At 30.3% G+C, this 22,321-nt stretch overlaps 1 protein-coding gene across 2 annotated transcripts; it reads right to left on the bottom strand.

Annotated features, from left to right (window-relative positions):
* Positions 1-1,284: 1,284 nt before the first annotated feature.
* LOC107623531 (delta(7)-sterol-C5(6)-desaturase) lies at positions 1,285-5,399 on the bottom strand. Of its 2 annotated transcripts, none has more exons than XM_016325849.3 (3): positions 5,047-5,399; positions 3,298-3,603; positions 1,285-1,829 (listed from the first exon to the last, which is right to left on the bottom strand). In XM_016325849.3, exons 1-3 carry the CDS (start codon positions 5,273-5,275, stop codon positions 1,537-1,539), a joined length of 828 nt encoding a protein of 275 aa, XP_016181335.1. In that variant the 5' UTR covers positions 5,276-5,399; the 3' UTR covers positions 1,285-1,536. The 2 variants fall into 2 exon arrangements, with proteins under 2 accessions (XP_016181335.1, XP_088341699.1); XM_088485573.1 differs by lacking the exon at positions 5,047-5,399 and adding an exon at positions 4,340-4,434.
* Positions 5,400-22,321: the final 16,922 nt, after the last annotated feature.

Here is a 22,321-nt window from a genome sequence, read left to right as displayed (position 1 = left end):
TGAACAGGAGCAGGTGAGGGAAGCTGCTGAGAAGATTGAAGAGGGATTTGTTATCCGCATGATACTTTCATATTAAGTTTTCATGATTACTTGCGGTAAGATTGAAGAAACCATCTTGCTGTAAATAAAACGTTTTAAGTATTTTGGGTGTATCATATACAATAATAAAAAGATTGAGAATGATGTAAAACATAAAATACAAATAAATTGATCAAAATAGTAGAATACATCTAATTTTATATGCCATAAAATAGTACTTTTAAAACTGTCATTAGACCGATTATGTTATATGAGATAAAGTGTTAGGCGACAAAAAATGAGTATAGACATAAGTTAAGTGTAACAGAGACAAAAATATTGAGATGGATGAACAACTACATACATATAGACAAAATAAAAAACAGATATATTAAAAAGAGAATTGGAGTAGTGCCTATTGAAAAAAATACTGTAAAATTTTGTAGAAAATCAACATAACATTTGATTAGGAAGGTGGATGAAATAAAAGGTAGATGAAAGACGAATGACAGAAAAAAACTTTAAAAAATACACAAGTGGTCAAAAAGGATCTATGTATAATTTGCAAACATGATATATAAGTGTAATGACATCGTTTAATCTATATAGTCGATCCCACGTAATGAAATAATTTTTTTGTTTAAGTCTGCGCATTTATGAGTGTACACAGCATTATTGGCGATCACATGCGGTTAAGGGCTTGATGCCTACAATAAGATCAGTATTCAACTTTTATTGCCCTAATTAAATCTTTTAAGCATTATATATTAATAGTATTGAAATCTTCCTAAAAGTAACAAGTTATTCCCTCTAATAAGGCCTTGAGATGAGATCTGAATCCATCCAATGCCATTTACATGCTCTATCCTTGCCGCCAGCTCATTCTGATCATAAAACGAAGCCAAAGACTTGCTCCTTATTCACCAGAAAATTATTTTTAAACCTAACTATGTTTTCATTCTTATAAATTAAAGTGGTTTTGATTGTTAGTTCCTATCAAGTTGGCCCATCTAAAGATCACAAAAGTTTGACAAATTTCTCAAACTTTGTGATATTCTAGGACCATGAATGCCTTTCTTTTGTTAGAAAATTAATAAATTGATAAAATAAAGGGTTATGTGAATCCTACTATTTTAATTTAAGAATAATTAAACACTTAACTTTTTCACTTTATGATCTCTTCACTTTATTTTTTTGAAAGGGGTATCCTCACTTAAAAAAAACTCATATTTTCTTTCATCCCAAACTCTGCCTCCAAAAATAAAATAACACCAACCACATAAGTTATGACATACACACAATCTGAGTCATATACAGGGAAGATCCACATGAACCCTAAAACCATGTATCTCTAATTTCTAGTATCTTCTAGTGATGCACACAAGAAAAACAAAAATACACTTAACACCTTTATGCTTTACATGAAAAAAAAAAAGCACATTTCAACCATCCAGTAAAAGATAATTCAAGACTAAGCAAGAAAATGGATAATCAAATATCGATGTAAGACTAAACCCATCACATCGCCTTACCTTCGTCCTCCTCAGGGTCGCGAAGAGTCCCGAACATCCAGTCCATCCATATGGTGTAGTGGCCGTAGTTATGGCGATATGTGGTATGGTGAATGGTGTGGTAACCAGCACCCATAATAGACCACACTTTTCCGTGAATGCAGTCGTGAATATTCGCAGTCCAGATGCCTTCGATGAATATGAGTGCCAAATGTGCAGTAAAATGGACTGGGATAATAAATAGAGAAAGGCTATGTGGTAATGCCTGGAGTATCCCATCAAGAGGGTGAAATGCCAATCCTTTGATACATGCAAAAAACAATTAAGAAGGCCAAATTTATGAACTATGATAAGAATATATATATATAGATCCATAGCTGCAGAAACAAGATGATTAAACTTATCAAAATGTGAATTGTGAACCTGAGTTGAATTGCATGCCAATATTATGCAGAACAAAACAAGCCAATGCATGAAAATTTTGCTTCTAGCAAGCAAAAATATAAGATGCAAAACATTTTAATAGTAAAACTGAACTCGCGGGTATTAGTTACATGTTTTTGTTTGTAAAATAGCATTTAAGAAAGAATTCTGACCAAATGTTCAGTCATTTTATGTTAGGCTAATACATGCAATTAACATCCACTAAAATAAAAAGAAATAATGACATCACAACATTTGAATCACTATCTGCCTGGACACAGAAAATATTTCTCAACTGGGGTGGCTTTAAAATGTGAAACAAACAGAACCGGATAGAAAGGGACAAGATGAAACTGCCCCAGTAATTTCTATCTGAAAAGATTTGGGGTCTGAGGATTCAGAATATTGAATCAGAGGAATTTTACTTATGCAAAATGACTAATACTATGATCCCTACCCTCAATTTGGGAAACTAATAACATTCTTTATCAAAACAATAAGTCACCTCAAATGGAATTTCAACTAGAACCTTGTATGACTGAAGGAAAAATCTACTTTTTCATTCCTACAGAAGCACCTATCATTTTCATTTTGTAAATTGTTTGCATCTGCACAGATTTATGTCTTTACTCTATGATTGATTGTGCTCATATCCTTCTTTGTATCCTCCCAAAAAACTCCACTATTCCCTTTGTTTCTAACCAATCTCCTTTCAAAATGTTCATAATTCCATTCCTAGTTCTAGTGTATCCTCACAAGTCACAACTACTTCATTATAGGCACTTCCTTCCATTTCTAAGGTTTGCTTAGTAATAAAGGAAACAAAATCAAGTGACACGATTCTAATTTGGTAAGAGGTGACATGCAAAAAGAGTACAAGAAAAGAAAGTTTCCTTTAGCTTCAAAACAAAATCACAGCTTTTGGAAGGGCTTCCAAGACTTCTCCTTTAGCTTATCAATCAGGATCACCACCTACCTAGCTCTTGGACTAACCAACTGAAAAGAACATATCTGTATCTTATGATATAAGGTTCAGAAGGACTCCTTTACTTCAAAGCTAATGCGAGAATTTAAGCTCAAACTAAAGTAACTGAAGGCACATCAAGAAAACAATAGCTCAAAATCACACATTGAACCATTTTGATCAATAAAAGCTTACTGTTGTTGCAATCATAGCATATGCATCAGCCATCAATAACTAAACATGAGTCCTAATTTTTGGAATTTAATGAACTATATACACATCAACTATAATATAACATAAGGAATAATCAAATGCAATCAGAATTTGAGCATGATATAACTGTAACACCTTATTGAAACATTGAATATCTAACATACTCACCAGCAAATGGGGAGAGAGTGTTCTGCTTGTTATAGATATGATGAGTAGCATGAAGATACTTGTAAAGTGGCTTTATGTCATGGAGCTCTCTGTGCATCCAATAAATACCAAACTCTACAATAATCATATAAATTGCTAAATACACAACATAGGAAAGCCAGCCAACATTATATATTCTAGGGAAAGACTTTGTCCAGCCGGTTTCTGTCAGGTACTCGGAAACAGTTGGAAGCAGACAGTACCAAGGCATGGCTTTCATTGCCACAGAAATTTGCAAGAGCATGGCTCTACGTGAGGGAACGGAATCTGCAAAAGTAAGTTTTCAGAAATCAAGAAAACAATACTACTAAGTTCTTAAAATAACTGAAACACTAAACTTAAGAAATAAATCGAGACAGATGTGCAAAAATCACATGCGAGCTTACTAAAAGAAAGCGATTAGAGCTATGTTGGTGAATATCACTGATAGATACATTGAAAATCAACTTCTCTCTTACTTTGTGGATTATTAAGCCTAACTATAATGACATAGAAAAGCTACATTCAATAAATAATCCATATATCATATTTCAACATCCCATCAAACTGCAATTGGTGAAACTAAAATGATGAAAAATATTTATAAGTATTCAAATGAGGCTCTAGTTAATTGGGGTTAATGAGCATGAACATTCTGATTGATTAGACTATATTAACAATCACAGAGGTATGAACATAGTACAATTTATGGTTTTTGACTTTAAGATCAAAATAGTATTTGTAATAGTGAAATTTGCCAAAGTAAGCCGCAATCAAGGAAAATAATTAAGGGTGCGTTTGGTTTGCGTTTTCATTTTCTTTTTTTATTTTCAGTGTTTTCTGTTTTTTGAATCTTGTGTGAAGGAAAACAGTGAAAACAATAAAATCCTGTTTTCTGTTTTCACATCCTGTTTTCACTTTTTCTTTCACAAAATCCAGAAAACACTGAAAATAAAAATGCAAACTAAATGCATCCTGAGATTTTATAAAGCTGATTAGAAAAAGAGAACAGAAAACACGTTACTGCTGCATCTTTGAAAAACCATAGCACAGTGTAACGAAATCCCCCGAAAAGATAATAGTCGTCCAACACAAAACATAAGTTCACAATAATTACCTGCTGTTAACATCTTTCTCTTCAAGAGAGAGTGAAAAACCAATCTTAGCTAAATCCAGCACTTACAATCAAGAAAAGATTAGTGGGGTTTACTTATCAAAAAAGGCAGAGAGAGAGAGAAAGAAAGAAAGCTAGGGGTTGTTAAAGTCAATATTCTCGGACATGTTTGTCTGCCACTGTAAATTGCAATTTAGGGACACATTGAAAAGCATCAAGCTTTTTTATTCTTTTTTATTTATGATCATGATTAGGGAGAGTTTTCATTAATCTGTTCACAAGGAGGTGACTGGTGAGTAATTGCAAAATTTTAAACGTTGGCTCGAATCTACCGAAAGAGGCGAATGATGAATGAAGATAGAGAAGTGAGCTTTGGGGAATTAGAAAGGAAGAACCATTTTTGGGAGAGAAAAGAACAGATATTCTGACCAAAATTTCTAACAATATTAAACGAATGTTGAATTGAGCACTTACAATACAGCATTATAGATCCAAATTCAAATATGTAGATGTCAGAGCACAACAAGAGAACCAGATTACATCAAATACCAAAGATTATATCTATCTTTCACATTATCAAACAATCAAAAAAAAAAAAGAGAAGAGGAAAAACTTACCTTTGGGGACATAAACGTTACGCTTCCAATAGTAAATGTAGAAACACCATAAGAGGCCAGAGATGAAGTAGAGAAGGACTCCACCAATGTAGTTGCGGAGCCATGTTTGGAAAAAGCGAGGGAGTGAAGCCCACGCGCTATGAGGCAAGAAGGCACCGAGAACAATGCGGTTATAGAGGTCGGAGTCTTCAATGAACAGTTGCCCGTAACCGCTTCTTGAGTCCTCCATCAGAAAGAAAAAGAGAGAGAAAGAGAGCGATGAGTTCGACTGAGTTCCTGACTCTGAACTCAAAGCCTCACGTTTAGATTTTACCTACTGTTTACTCCTAAACACCACTCTTTAAAGTTTTAAGGTGTAAAGTGTAAACTCAGGTGGAGTCGACTTCACGTGAAGTTGATGCCTGAAAGTCTTTAGATAATTTGATTGATTTGACTAAATTTTTATTTAACGGCTTTAAGATATCAATTTCACATGAAGACAACTTCACCTGAGTTTTCATCAAATTAATGAATTAGAAAAAGAATTTTGTGACTAAATTAATTAGAAAATAATTACCCAACTACTAGCAATTAATATATAATATTATATTAAAATACAAAATAAGAATTTTACATGCACCTAGAAAGTAAGCTATCAAATATGAATAATTAATTTAACGATTAATTTTTATATGTACGTAATTTTATTTATATAAAATATATATTAAAAAAATTAAATAATACATAATTTATATATAAATAATTTAGTAATTGATTTTATTTGTAAATATATAACATTTTTAATGGGCGTTGATTTGATTACTTATTTTAATAGCCAAAATTGTCACGGTTTAAATCTTTTATAATTAAAGAATGAGAATTTACTCTTAATTAGGTGTATTTTTTTTACTCTTTATTAGGACTTCTCTCATATTAATTAAATGTTATAGTAACAAAAATACTGTGAATGTTGTTATATTTTTTCAGGTTAACTATTAATTCGGTATTTTAAAGATTCAGTTGTTGACAAAAAAAATTTTAAAAAATATTATAAATAAAATAATTTTTGAATAATTTAAAAATATAACAAAAAAAATTAATAAATTATTATATTTTTTTGTAAATAATAAAAAAATTTTATATTTAACAAATAATTTATTCATTAAATCTAAATTTTTGTGGCACATTTAAATAAATATTTAGAAAATAAAAAAATCTGAGACAACATTTATTCTTTAGATTTTTCTTTTTATTTTTTTAAAAAAGTAGTCATTCACGATAAAAAAAACTTTTTTTTAAATTACTTAATAAAAAATTATCAAATTTTAAGGATAAAAATATATTAATAATAATTGTAACAATTTGTATCAAAATTTAATCTTTAAAATCGTATTTTAATATATATTTAATATATAATTTTTTTTGTGATATTTTTAAATCCTTTAAAAATTTATTGTCATTTATTTTATTTTTGTACAATTATATTATATATATACTAAAATCAGTTAATTACTAACATAAAATATATATTAAAAATAAATTAAACTATATATATTTATACATAAATATATATAAATGATTGATTTTGATGTACGAATAATATTTTTTATTTTTTTATTATATAATTGAGAAGGATTATTCTCTACATACAAGTCATTTACACATACAAATCCATACAAGTCATTTATATTGTATTGTTTAAGAATTTTTTATGTATATGTATTGATAAGTTCTATATAATTTAAAACTCTTTCTTTTTTTTTTTGCATTAAAAAGTGGATTTTATTGAATTAGGATTAACTTGTATAAATTTGTATGTCAAAAAAACTTGTATGTATAGCAGGTATCAATTGAAAATAATTGAGAAAAGAAGTCAAAGATTCTCTGAATGTATGTCGCATGTGTGCATGTTCCATTTTAATCTGTTTGTTGGGACAGGGAAAGCTTCATAGTCCTAGAAATACTACATTAAGCCACTAGTTACTAGTATGTCTTTTCTATGGGCTGAGACCGAGACCGAGACCGAGACTGAGACTAAGACTAAGACCAAGTGCCATCTTGCATTTAATAAGAGCAGTAGCATTATTCAAAACTCGAGCTGTATACTAAATAAAAGGATATAATACTAAATATATGTTTTAATAAAAAGGTAAAGAGATAGATTTAATAAGATTGATAAATTCAGATTTAATTTTAATCACTCTTTTTGGATTCTACGGCACAGTTGTACAATATTCCCTTCTGATATGCAACCTGTGTCTCTGTTGTGGCTTGTGAAGTAACGTGATATACGTTGCCAGCTGGATTTTTTTCGTTATAAATTATTAAAAATAATTATTTTCACTAAATACGGTTTTTATCTTTATTTATAGGAATTTTTTTTGGTAATTAAAGCAAGTTTGTCATACCCTTGGCTTAAGAAATTTGTCGTACCCCCGACGAACTCTATATATATTATAGAGTTTGCCGCATCTCCTGGCGAACTCTATAATATATACGGCAAACTCTATGCGAAGTTTTCCTATAAATGGCCCTAACACAGTAAAGTTGAGCACCGAACTTTATTCTCCACAATCATTTTGACTGTTGATTATTTCATTTTTTTACAATGGCAAGAAATTCACTGTTATCCATTCATTACGATGGAGAAATGGTGTATGATGAGGAAAGTTCTATTATTTTTAGATCGAATCAACCTATATTTACTCATCTAACAGCAGAAATCAATTGTTTAGAGCTGTTAAAGAATCTCGTATTACTCTCTGTGGGGATACAAGAGACAAAGAAGGTGAAAAAAATCTACTACAGATATCCAACCGAAATAGATGGTACTTTAATTTATAAAAGGTATGTGACAACTGTGTTGTTTCTGCTGGTGGTATATTTATGTGAACACGCCTGTGATAAAAAAAATTATGGTATTTTTAATCAGGTATCGTCTGCGCGACGATGAGGAAGTACGTCTTATACGGTCTTGACACAACCGCTGGGCAAATGTTCATATGTTGTTGTTAGCCGTGTTTCTCGTCCATTTGGGTGGCCGAGGATCGTCTGCGGATAGTGTCGACGATAATGCGTTGAGTGGGCCTGTTAGACGAAATATCAGGCGGACAATGGTGGATCTGAATATGGCTCATGAAAGTAGTCAAGAAGGGTCTAATGTTGAAGTGGACGCTGAGTTGGATGACGGCGTTGAAAGTCACGATGGTTCCGCTGTTAGGGATCCGATTATGGATCAGTATGAAGTTAACCCCGATGATGGAGACGATGCCGATGAGGAACCTGCCGAAATTCCTGATGATGGTGACGATAAAGAAGAGATGAACTATTACGGTGACACACAAATTGCTCTGACACAGCCCACTATTTCCCAACCGTATGATCTCCCTGACCACTTCTCTAGGTTGAATCTGGAGGCAATGACGTCCGATTGGTCCTTTATCCAGGGAGGCCCTGAAGATGATCCAAGGAACCACGTCAGCTTGACAGTCCACTTCGTCTGTGACTGTCTATCATCGGCGCCAGGCACAATACCCAGTAACTGCTGACAAAAGTTCTCAATGGTCCATCCTTGATGATGCTGCTCCCAACTACCTATGCACCCGCTCACAGGATCACCATCGATCCTGAGTCCCAGCTGATACGCCACGTCCTGCAGCGTGATCGTCATCTCCCCACATGCTAGATGAAAGGCGTGGGACTCAGGCCTCCACCTCTCTAACAACGCCGAGGCAAGTGGCCAGTCGTGCTCAAACTCAACCATGTAGGCCACATACTCAAACCCGACTCGTCTGAGATATGGCCTAATCGCTTCCGGTGGCCTCGTCATCAAATTCTGCTTGGTGCGTAAGATCTGAGGTGCCTACCAAACGGAAAGATAAAATTAAAAACAAAACAAAAACCAGGGTCAACTCTAAATAGCACAAGTTCACTGTTTCATAATTAAAGAAAGATAAACGACAACGATATCATCATACCACTCGATCAAGTCTGCCGGCAATGTGCTCAGCCTGATCTAATCTGTACAGAGTCTCCTCGTATCCCAATAACTGCTGCTCCATCTAACCACAACCAATTTAAACAAAATAACATGTACTTATCAGCATTTGTTTCACATTAACGGGATTTCTAAACAAACGTATTTGATAAATACTAGTTATCTACCTCACTTTCACTAAAACCCTAGGCAACCCTAACCTATTACTCACTTAACCCCACATTCTAACTTAATTTTATTAAGATTTAACTAACAACTTAAACCAACTTCTTTTACTAAACTAACTAACAAATAGCCTAACAGCTTATACTAATTCATATGTTAAAAACAATCAACAACCATCGAATAACATGAAATAAGTAAATAGTAACTCTAATTATAATTAGCAAGCAACCACTAACTAAGAAATAATAGGTAACTCTAATTAATCTAAGAAAAATTACTCAAACTAACATTTTAATTACTAACATCAAACTGGTGATGCTGTGAATAACGAACATCTTGAACGTCGGAATACAGAAAGTTCTAACAGAATAGAAATTGGGAGCAGATTTGAAAAAAAAAGGACAAGAGACAATGGTCCTACTTCGAATTTATAATACGCCGAACTTTGCAAAAAATTCGTCGGGAGGTGCGGCAAACTTATCCTAATTACCAAAAAAAATGCATTCCTATAAATAAAGATGAAAATCGTGTTTGGTGAAAATAATTATTTTTAATAATTTATAACGGAAAAAAATCCATTGTCAGCTTCATGGTAATGTTTGTTGGGCGTGGAGAAATTTAGCTTGTTTGTTGAATGGGCTAATAAAAAATTGGGTTTAAATTTTCTGCTCTATTAAAAAAAATTGAGCTTATTAATTTTTTATCCATTTCGGAATTGAGAATAGTTACATAAAATAGAATACCCCTTATAAGAAGCATTGCGAACTTGATGAAAAAAAATTAAAAACTAAGAATAGAAAATATATATAAAGAAAATAACATATGTGCAAATTAGCTTGCTAAGAAAATTTTAAAATCACTATTAGAATGTCAATTTGTTGATAGTTCTCTTTGTAATTTTAGGTTAATCTTAGATGATGATTGTAGAGGGATTATTTTATCCCGACCTATTCCTATTTGGTAGGTTTTTTTTTAGGTTTAGGCCCTAGATTTTTTACCAAAAAAAATAGAGTAAAGTATCGTTTTTGTTTCTAACGTTTGGGGTAAGTTTTAAAGTTGTCCCTAACGTTTGAATCATCCTATTTAAGTCCCTAACGTTTTAAAATTGACTCATGTTGTCCTGCCGTTAGAAATCTTTTAACGGAATTGACGGCGGGACAAAATTGAGACGATTTTGAAACGTTAGAACTTAAATAGAACGAAAACGTTGGGGACGAAAATGATACATAAAAATAAATTTTAATTTTATCCCTCACTAATATCAATCTTTTATGGTACATAGTTATTCAATTATTCTTAATCACATTTAAGTAAATTACACTTAATCACATTATTTTGATTCTAAATAATTTTTTTTTAATAATTTTCCTCTTAAAGATTTTTACTCATCATGAAATATTTGTAAAATAACTAGAATCACATTACTTTATTGTATATTTATCATTTTTTTCCCATAAGTTTATGTACTAGTCAGTCTACAAACATTTTATGATGAGTAAAAAAGTTTAATAATAAAATTATAAAAAAATAAATTTATTTAGAATAAAATTAATGTGATTAAGTGTAATTTACTTATATGTGATTAAAAATAATTGAATAATTATCTACCGTAAAAAATTGATATTATTGAAGGATAAAATTTAAATTTATTTCTATGTAGCGTTTTTGTTCCCAACGTGTTCGTCCTATATAAGTACCTAACGTTTTAAAATAATCTCAATTTTATCCCGCCGTTAATTCCGTTAACAGATTCCTAACGGCATGACAACATTGAGTCAATTTTAAAATGCTAGGGACTTAAATAGGACGATTCAAACGTTAGGGACAACTTTGAAACTTACCCCAAACGTTTGGAACAAAAACAATAATTTACTCAAGAAAATATATATCTTTTTCAAAACTAAATCATTTTAATCTAGTGGTTATCTCACTAATCTGTTTAAGTAAGTATCGAAAATTTAAATCCTATAATAAATCTTTAAATGGAATTCTACCCATAATAAATTAATTATTTACTTGCCGCATTGTGATCACGTGAAAAGATTTTTAGAATCCTAATTGATAATAAATAAAGGGTATCTTTATCCCATTTAGTTTGTATTTATTTTTTTTGTCGAATATTTAACCTATTTCAAAATAAAAAAAAAAAGAAATTTTTACAAAAAAAATTTCAAATGTAAAAAATATGTATTATAATAGCAATAGCAATATTTAAATTTATTTTTAATTAATAGTTATATATTATTCTACTCATAGTTCATTTTGGATAACTTTTATGCTTTTAATTATTATTCCACTCAAATTCGTCAACTTTATTTCGAACAAATTATATAATCTTTTTAGCCGTTGTGTTTACTTTTGTTGTTTGTCTGTACTCATACGAATAATGTAATTATCCCATTAATATCGTCAGTTTTTTTTTTTCTTCTATTGATATCCACATCTTTGGTTCTACATATATAAGAGGATTTTTATCTATCTATTAATACTCTAAAATCAATGAAAAGACTCTAGACTTGATCTAAATTTATAGTTATGTAAATAAAAGCAAACTATAATTATAAAGCTAAATTTATAAACTTATACCGGTATACGTGTAGATCTAAACTGGCAAACTCATAATATTAGAATTTACAGTTAATCTGCGAGTTCAATAATTTGGATAATATCACAAATCATGATCAAAATCTGAAGAATCTATCTATCTATTAATATATAATAAGAGAGTAGTAGTAAGTTCTTTACTCAACAAATGATACATTCAGTGCTCAATAAGTGTTGAGTTTTATACTACTACAAGTATACAGACTCACTGTTTGACAAGTGGTAATGCAACAAAATTTGATAAAATAATAAAAGTTAAAAGTTCTGTAACAGAGAAGAGCATTAGGCAAGAGTTTAATGAAGTTCAAATTCAAACAATTTTGTTCCAGCTTTTGTTTGGGGCTTCCAGCTGTTTATCACTTCCAAAATCATTCTTTCTCTCTTATCCTCATATATATGTTTGTTTGTTTACCTTTTTTACTACAAAAAATCAAAAATGAAAAAAATGAGAAGCATTAGAGACGGAACGAAGCAGAGAAGAAAACACGATGGAGGGAGAAGGAGAAGAGGGTGCCGACAAACCCGCATCCACTGCAGAACTGCGTCACAACTGCTCCTTCGCAGCTGGGCAGCAGGTGCTGCGAATGTGATCATTACGACGTTGTTTTACGTAGGATATTTGGACCCTGAGATCGACGAGAGTGGTTTTGGTTCAACCAGGAATGAGGTACTTAAAATTCTTTATGTTTACTTCCTATCTTTTCTTTTTTGGTTTTCCGGAATTGTTGTCTGTGCTGTAAAATGTTTACAACTTTTCTAATTGTAATTTAGATTATAAGTTTGTAATGAATTTTTGTGTGATTTTTGGTTTCTCTAGCAAAAACGAACAACAAGGGGGAAGAATGAACTTTTGTGGTACTGGTATGAACGTCTTCTATGGGATTGAAGCCTGAGATCATGATCTCTTTTATTTGCCTCTTAGTTCTTAAAATCGTAAGTTGTGTAGTTGTGTTATCTTAAAATCCTAAGTTGTGTAGTTGTGTTATCTTTAATCTTTGCTTGATCTTTAATTGCACTTTTTTGGTAGAAATCTCTTTTATTCTCAAGTTAAACACATTGTGCATTTTTTGTTTTGATAAATTTACTCATAGTAATTACTTTCCTTTTTATTTTGTATTAATATTTATTTGAAGTTGTATGAGGAAGCTTTTAATCATGAACTGATAATGAACCTAAAGTAAAAGTGTTATTAAAACACTATAATCAGTTGTTATGATTCGGATATGGTTGATAAGGAGAAGTATGTTACATTCTTTTATTTGATCACTATATATTATGATATATCTTGAGTATTCTTTTCGGTTTCTTACCTTTGATAAATGGATCTAATTTTTTTTTTCTCCTTATGAAATGTTCACTGGCATAAAGAAAGAAAGAAAAAGTAGGACGAAAAAAACCATAAAAAAAATTACTAAGGTTGTACAGCTTCAAGATTTTCATCAGATTCATCTTGCATATGCTAGCATGTTAGAATCTGAATTATTTGTCAAAAATGATGTTTTTTTGTTTAATCTACTTCTCTTTTTTTTTTTTCCTCATAGTTGATCAGATAATTAATTTTGGCAGAAAGTGTGAGCGGAGGAGGGAGTGTTCTAGCACCAAGAGCATCTCCTGAGACTTAACAAGGATTGTTATGATGTTCTTATAGGAGAATGATAATGGCTAAAACACCGGGACTCATGGCGGTGGCGTTTCCATGGAATCGGGACCGTAAGATCACAACCACCAGGGTACCACCACGCAACCAAGACACCGATGAGAGGGCAGTGACCGTAGCAAAGGTGATGATCCCGAGCTCTACGAAGATCATGATTGGCCGCACATACATTATTTTATGTTTATGTGCATGTGTGTATGCGCGTGTGTATATGTGTTGTTTGTGAGCGTCTGTGCGCGCAATTAAAATGCGAAAAAGTAAAAAAGTATAGAGTTTTTTATTCATATGAAGTTTACAAATATAATTTAGGGGTGTTCATGGATCGGATTCTATCCGTATATCAGCGGGGTTTATCCGAATTCAATATGAAAATTGCGGATATTGATCCGATCGCACACTAGTAGAATCGGATTGCGGATTTGAGGTAGATATCCGCATATCCGCAAAAATAAATAAATAAATAAATATTTTTTTTTGTATTTTATTTTAACTAATAATTATCATATATGTTATATTATTTTTATTTTTATTATTTAAAAATATATCTAATAATATTTTAAGAGTAAACATGTTTAAATAGTAAAAAAAAAATTTGATATTTTTTAATAAAAATAAATTTTTTAAAATATTTTTATATTTTGCGAATATATCTATACCTGCTCCGATTCATAAATGAGTATTTTACCTATATTTGATCCGATCTAATCTGTATTCATCCCTAATATAATCAATAAACACAATAAGATTAAAATTCTAAAAATATAAAATATAGAGATTTTATACATTCTAGTGTTCTATTGGCTTCATCATACTAAAAGAAGGAATTACAATAAAAGTTTTCAATTAGATTCTCCAAATAATTTTGCCAAATACCAAAAAAATAGAATTGTAAATGTGAGTACAAGATATATTGGATATAAATTGAGGTAAACAGTGAAATAGAACTTGAGGTGAAGGATGAATTGGTAAATGATGTTTTATAGGAGGTTTGGTTTGACCAGGAACAAGCGAGGAAGCTGCTGAAAAGGTTGAAGAGAGATTTGTTTTTTCCATGATACTCTAAAATAAAGTTTTAATGATTTAAATATATAAATATAAAGGCACCTTTTTTTCTAAATGGATACTAATGTAGATAGAACTCACCTCTCCTTATGTGTAAATTGTAAAACTAAATATATTTATGAGTGTAGACAGCATTATGTCGCCATCACATGCAGTTCAACTTTTATTGTCCTTATTAAATCTTTTAAGCAGTATATTAATAGTATTAAAATATTGTTAGATGATATCTTAACCCATCCAAGTTGTCGCCAATTCATTCTTATCATGCACGATTTCCTTCCTTGTAATTATGCACAAAAGACTGTCTCTAATTTCGTTGTTTGAATTGACTGATTTTTCTTATTAAAATATTTTGGTTCATTAAGATATTTTGTTTATTTAAGAGAGTATATATAGTTTTAAAATTCATCTCAAGCTCAATACTTTTAAGTTCCATGCGATTTTCAAATCCTTAACTTTAACACCCTAATTTTTAGTACTTTATGATCGTATTAAAAATTTGGGTATTACTTATCTCTACACTTTTAATTTCATACTATATTTATTTAATATTAAACTTTTGCGAATACGAACCGAAATTTTTAATTAAAAAAACGAAAATCTTTTATTTTAAACCACTGAACCACAAAAGTATATATATTCACATAGCATTAATATATAGACTTATTCTAAAATTCTCAAAAACAAATCTTGCCCTTCTAAAACTAAAATAATAAACGACGAGGGAAAAATAAGATCTAACAACTTAACTCGTAAACATAATATTCTATGCTCCTGTAGCTCCGCACTAAACATTAGCACCTGTAGCTGAAATGGGTGGAAATAAGGGGTAAAAATTGGGGAGGTTTTAGTAGGGTCAGGATAGTTAGTTAAGTCGGGATTATCACAGCTCAATTTAATTCACAGCCCACCACAAGGACCCAGAACAATAACCAGTCATAGAAGTTCAAATTAACAAGCAATGAAAATCACAAAAACACTAAAGCAATCACAAACAATTCACAACACTGAACCAAATGCAAAATATGCAAACAAAGATGATGCATGCCTATTCCTATCGCAGGTAATGAGCTCATTTGTCGGTTTCGACCTGCATCCGACGCAATCCAACTCGCAAGTCAGATAAGTCATTCCAGCGACATAACATCTGCTATCTTCTCTTTTTCTTTTAAACCCAAAACCACCTCTTTATAACATTTTCCAAAACCTTTAAAACAATTTCACTTAAACTAATTCTTCTTTTAAAAGACAAAGAGAAACCATTTATTAATTATACCCCTCAGCAAAGCCTCTAGACTTTAGGGGAGCGACAAACAATCTCATTTTCTTAAGTTCATTAGAAATCCTTAACAATCATTGTTTTCTTAAATTGAATTAATCAAACAAAGTTTCTAAATCAAATTAAAACCAAATCATACAAATCAGAGGTCCCAAACCAATTTCAAAACCAACAATCCCAGTTCCATCCTTAAAATTAATTCTTTGACTTTTTCCAAAACGTCGCAAAACGAAATCATTCAATCAAAATTCAATTACTTTTAAAGTTCACTAAAAATCCTCCAAATAAAATTTTTAATTCAAATTTAAATTAAAATATAAGCCCTTTCATATTTAAATCAACCTTAAAACATAATACTTCTCTTAAATAATTTAAAATCGTAAAATAATTCTTTTCTAAATAGATCGAACTTAAAACATATACTTTTCTTAAATGGATTAAACTCGAAACATAATTATTTTCTTAATAAATCAAAAATTAAATAATACAATTTCTCAAATCCAATTTTTTTTTCTAAATAACATTTCAAACAAAGTCTTAAATTTTATAACAAAATTTCAACAGCATCTCCCCTAAAACTCGGACTTTGCCACCCTTCTCGGGTCCCATCCAAACCATTTCTCAAATTCTTTCAAATCGTTTCTAACAAACCAAAACCATTTCTAATATCAAAATAATTTATAAAATTAAACCAATTAAAAATCCAACCGCTTCCAAAATCAAACCATTTACATATCTCAAAGCATCTCATCAATTCATTTCTTATTAAATCTGAATGTCATCATCAAATCTCACCAATTCCACTTTATTACCAACAATATTCCAGACCCAAATTCATCAAAATAATTCGGTTCTTGGCTGCATTTAAACTGACCGAATTCCAAACTAATCACAAATATCAATATATCACAAAAATTCAATATAAATTCAGTCAAATTCAATCAATAATCAATCAAATGAACATTCACTTATCAAATTCATATTCAATTATTATAAAATTACCAAACCCTACCTCCTTACAGAAATCACAATAACGAAAACTTCGGAGAAGCTTTCTGACCAAGCTGCTGAAGAAGAAAACTTCTGTGCCTCCTAGAACTCTAATTGACCGAACTCAAGGAAAAGAGGAGTTATGTCACTGTCAACTTCTACCGGACAAAAGTAACGCCAACGTGTAGAGGAGGAGGATACGAACAATTTTATCGAATTAGATTTTTTATTGGAGTTACGGATCTCAAAAAATCAAGCTCGGAAGGGTTGAGGTTCCATGGTTTTCTTTCTTTGTCTCTCATGGTTTTCTTTTCTCTTTCTCACCCAAATGAACATTTGCTGTTTTGATGATTAATGATGAAGAATTATTGGTTAGACGACACATGTAGGGTTGCGTGTCACATTATAAGGTTACTGAGTCATCAATTCAAATTATAAATATTTTAAACGGATAATTATAAAAGCTGGATATATTAAAACACAAGTAATAATACATATGAGTTACTGATATAAATGACATTAGCAACATAACAATAAAAAATATACGATGAATCATTAGCAAAATTCTGTTCACCGAGAAGTACCGATATTTACTCATATCGGCGGATATCGAACTCGATAATAATATTATTAACTAGACTATATTTTTAAATTAAAAATATCAATTACTCAAATTAAAAAATATATATATATAATTTTCATTATTTAAAAATTACTAAAACTATAATTTTAATTATGTAAAATATTTCATCATAATAAAAAAATATATATAAGAATTTGAATTTAATTAAACTCAAATAGTTATAAAATTAATTTAATTATTTTTAATAAAATAATTTTTAAAAATAAGGAACTCCAATTTATGAAATAAATTATAACTTATTTATATTTATATTTTTTAAATTGTGGATAGTTACATTAACCACTTTTCACAGCTCCACTTGAAACGATGTACACTCTCCAATGTTATGCATTTATCCTGCTATCCAGCGTCTCTAGTAATTTTTTAGGATTTGGATCCTCTAAAGTTTGAATTTTACTTTAGAAAGTAAAGTGTGATCTTCTATCCTTGAATAGTTTCTCTTTCATATTTATTCTTGGTCCCACCTATGAAATCAATGGTGAGAGATCACATTTTACTCTCTAAAGTGAAATTCAAACTTTAGAGGATCCAAATCCAATTTTTTATTAATCCACCACACCCTGCTTTGCCAAGGTTACCCACAGAAGTTCCATCCGAATTTATTTTTATTCACCTCGAATGAGGTCTCCATTTTATGTGGCATTCAAATCTTCTTCTAAAATTTTGCAGCAAGATATGTTTTTTAAAGGCCTCACATGGATGCTTTGGACAAAAGAAATTATGGAGTTTATGGCATGGATCGGTCTTTTATATAAAGTATAAAAAATTTCTTTATTCCTCCAATTCCACATTTTTCAGCAAATTACCATGAAATACGATAATCATGTTCCTTTTTTTGAGGTGTAAATTTCTGATATCAGATTTCATCTAATCTATAGACCAAAGAGAGCTCTAAGAAAAAATATAGGTTTTGGAGATGCACAATATGTACCTAGATTTTAGTCGTTGTTGTGCAATCTCTTAACACGTGGAAGAGCATTTTTTGCTGCTGGTGACAGTTCAACAGCTTCTAAACAATTTTGCTCTCCAATTTGTAGTCATCAGTCTCTTGTGAAGGACCATCCATATAAAGCATTTTATGTGTTGTGGACCTTTTCATTGCCAGTAATTTTTCATGCCATATCTTCTTCTTCCTCCTCCTTTATAATCATAGAGTAATTACTTGCCACAGTAAATTATTATCGCTTGTTCCTTTCTAAAAGAGTTTGTTTTTGCCTATTTTATTATTGGGTGGCAACAAAGCTCTTATTTTATATATAGAGTCGTTAGGGAGGAATTGTCTCAAAAAATTTATATTTTACTCAGTATTTTAAAGGACAAAGTCGGAAACTTTAGCTTCCATCATATCTTCGTTGAGCTCAATATAGTAATCTTCAAATAAACTTGTCTTTAACCTTGACTTATCAATCACTTCAAAAATTTGTTTTCGCTCCTCACAAATATCATAGCCAATATTTTTTTATATTTTTCCACACTAATTAACTAATTGTTTCTAAAAGGGAGAATCCGAAGGGTAAGAGATAATATTAGACATTAAATCTTGTCCCCTGTCATACTTAGCATAAACCACATTGACTCACAAATAATTTAGTTCTGTCAAAATTCTCCACAAAGTTTTTATAAGGAAAGCTTTATTCATGAGATTGAGTTTATGAATTCTTAAGTTCTCTAAATTTTTTATTTGCACATTCTCTCTCAACTAACTGCGTGCAATTTTTTATTGTTATTTTTATCTTTCCAAATAAAGTTTTTTTAGAGTTCTTTATTTTATTATAAATTTTAATCAGAATCTTAGTGTGAGGCATATCAAAATTGAGACAAAAGTTGATGATTGATTGGATTAAAGTGGTTCTCCTTCTCATAGACAAACATCTTACTTTTTATCCCTTGAGCTTTTTTTTAACTTTTTCTATAATAGTCTTAAAATTATCTTTTCTTTTTTTTTTTTTCGAGTTCGAGATCATAGTTCTCAAATAGTGTCTCAAACAAGGGACTTTTTTGAAATTGCACACACTATTACACTTTTCTTTGCTGTTGTAACATTTTTACAGTAGAATATAAATTTTTTTTCTTTTATTAGAGCAATTCTAATGGTATAAAAGTGGAGTCCCTCTTCTAACATATAGGGACTTTAAAGTATTGGAAGAAAAAAGAATTGAATTTTTTCACGTGGACCAAAGAGGAGAGTCCTTTCTCAGAGGAACTCTTACATTCCAATAGAATTTTGACACATGATAAATAATTAAAAATATAAAATAAAATATATAACATATATATTAAAATAATAATGAAATTATATTAAATAATTATATTTTTATTTAATTAAATATTTATATTAATAAATTAAATATGATTTAATTATTTAAATAATTAAATTATATTTAATTTATTAATAATTATAATTAATTCTATTAAATAATTATATTTTTATTTAATTAATAATTTATATTATTCTTTATGTTAAATAATTTTACAAATTAGTTTAATTTCGAATTATATACTGTATATTATTGTTATATATGAAGTTATTAATTTTTTTAATATTAATATTTTTTAATAGTAAATTATTTTTAAATTTATAAATTTTAATAATATTATTGTAAAAAAATAGTAACTACATTAATTTTAATTAATTAATTAAGTGGGACCACAATAAGAACTAAAGTTAATTTTTTCTAATAGAAAAAAGAGAGTTACTTTAATTTTTATTTATTGTTTATGACGCAAAAGTTAATATAAAATTACTTTTTATGATATGTGAATCATAAATATGATGAGTTCCGCATTAGAGATTCTTAGACATCCACATCTTTGATTCTATATAAGAGGCTTTTTTTTTTTTTTTTTTTTCTGTTGCATACTTGCATGTGTGTATGTTCCATTATTGAAATGGATCCAGTTTAAGTTTGGGACAATAAAAGCGTAGTCCTAGAAATGCTACATTAAGCCACTAGTATTTATGATCTTTTCTATGGGCTGAGACTGAGACCGACTGCCGTCTTGAATTTAATAAGGGCAGTAGCCTTATTCAAAAGAGTTGTATACTTGTATATGCAGTTAAATCCATAACTTAAAGTCCTTTTACATTTTATTTTAGAAAATAAAAGGATATAAATACTAAATATATGTTTTAATAAAAATTTAAAAATATATATTTAATAAGATTGCTAAATTCAGATTTAATTTTAATAATCTTTTTGGGTGAATTCTACGACACACTTATACATATTCCTTCTCATCGTGTTATACGCAACATGTGTTTCTGTTGTGATTTTTTTTTTTTTGCAAAACATTGGGACTAAAAACCCAAAAAAGAAAATTACAAAGTTGAGATTAGTCTGAAATAAAAACTCTCCTATAATCATCATTTAGAATGAGTTGTAAAACTCATGAAGGGAGATTTACAACTTAAAAATCTGGGGAGCACTTAAGACTTTTTTGGCCAAAAAGTCTGCATTTCTATTGCTTTCACAGAAGATGTGTCTGAATTCAATTTTCTATTTTCTATTTATTAGACCATCAATGCTTCTGATTATGGGGTCATACACTTACTCTTATTAGAAATTAATTCCAAGACAGCCTTCGAGTTCATCTCCACAACAATTTTTTTAAACCCAAGTTCCCATGTCATATTAAAGTCATTTTCTCAATCCCCACATCTCTGCTTGATATGCAGAGTAAATGCTAATATTGTGCATAAATCCTGCTACTCATCTGTCGTGTTCATTTCTAATGAGTCTTCCATATCCAGTATGTAAACTTATAAAATTAGTAAATAATTAGTCAATAAATTAAATTTTAATAAAAGAAATTAGAAATAGAATTTTATAGTTTAATTGGATAGAGCTAATTAAAATAAGAATTTTGACAATAATTTTAAAGAATTTGACCCAAAATTAAGTCAAACGGGATGAACCGGGCCATGAGCCCAACCCACTCACTTAAACAAATGAGCTCAGCTCATTTGTCTTCCCCATTTGCATGCAAAACGCAGAACTCAGCCAAAGAGAGGGAAGAACACTCTTCCATAGCCAAACCTTCACTTACATTATCAAACCCACATAACTCTTCATTTTAAATTCTGATCGTCGCACCGTTTGCGGCAACGGGACCGCGGCGTCAAGCTCTACAAAGCCCAGTACATTGTAAGGTAAGGAAGTCACGTTTTTTTCTCATTCCTAGTTTTCAAAATTTATGAGCAAAGATGTTGAAAATTGTTAAATTTTTTGGTGTTTAGATTTGAATTAGCTTGAGGGAAATGCTTAATCTTACTTCATTGGTGCTTAAATAAGGTGAGAATCCTAGAATCCTAGTTAACTTATTGATTTTGTGTTTTGGGTATACATGTCGAAATGTGTATTAGGTGTGTATATATGTAAATTGGAGCTTGATTGTGAACATTGGAGTCTTGGTGGAATTTTGGATGTCATTGCTTTGGATCCTTAGGGTTGAGTTTTCAATCTTTTGGTGGTGTCTTTGGGTTATACGAGGAAATCGGCCAATGTATGGTTTGATTTTATCGTATTTAATATATAATGTCTTGTGAAAACTTAGACTAGATGACCTTAGGATAGATGTAAATGCATGAGTATGTTGGATGCTTAGTACCTCTGCTGATAATTGTTGATATAGATTGTGTAATTGTTTTTGTGGTTGGTGTTGGAGATGAAAATAGAATGTTAAATGATGACTTAATAATAGTTGATAAGGTGATGAGAATGGGTATGTATATGTGATGAATTATTGATGATTTTGTTGGTTTCGGTAAGTAATTTACGTAGGAGATTGGTTTAAAATTGAGGTATGATTGATTGTAGTATGATGTGGAGATTTTAGTGCTGTGTTAGTATGCTATGATATGTTGTTGTGCTGAATATATCTATAGGAGGTTGGATTTGA

This window comes from Arachis ipaensis, chromosome B10 (assembly GCF_059453495.1).
Source record: "Arachis ipaensis isolate K30076 ecotype BB chromosome B10, ASM5945349v1, whole genome shotgun sequence".
Lineage (NCBI taxonomy): Eukaryota > Viridiplantae > Streptophyta > Magnoliopsida > Fabales > Fabaceae > Arachis > Arachis ipaensis.
This window is presented reverse-complemented; position numbering and strand designations above follow the sequence as displayed.

Coding starts and splice junctions, on each gene's coding strand:
- LOC107623531 (XM_016325849.3), bottom strand. CDS start 5,275: ATGGAGGACTCAAGAAGCGGTTACGGGCAACTGTTCATTGAAGACTCC. Junction 3,604..5,046: donor TAACGTTTATGTCCCCAAAG/GTAAGTTTTTCC, acceptor TTACTTTTGCAG/ATTCCGTTCCCTCACGTAGA. Junction 1,830..3,297: donor CACTCTCTCCCCATTTGCTG/GTGAGTATGTTA, acceptor CATGTATCAAAG/GATTGGCATTTCACCCTCTT.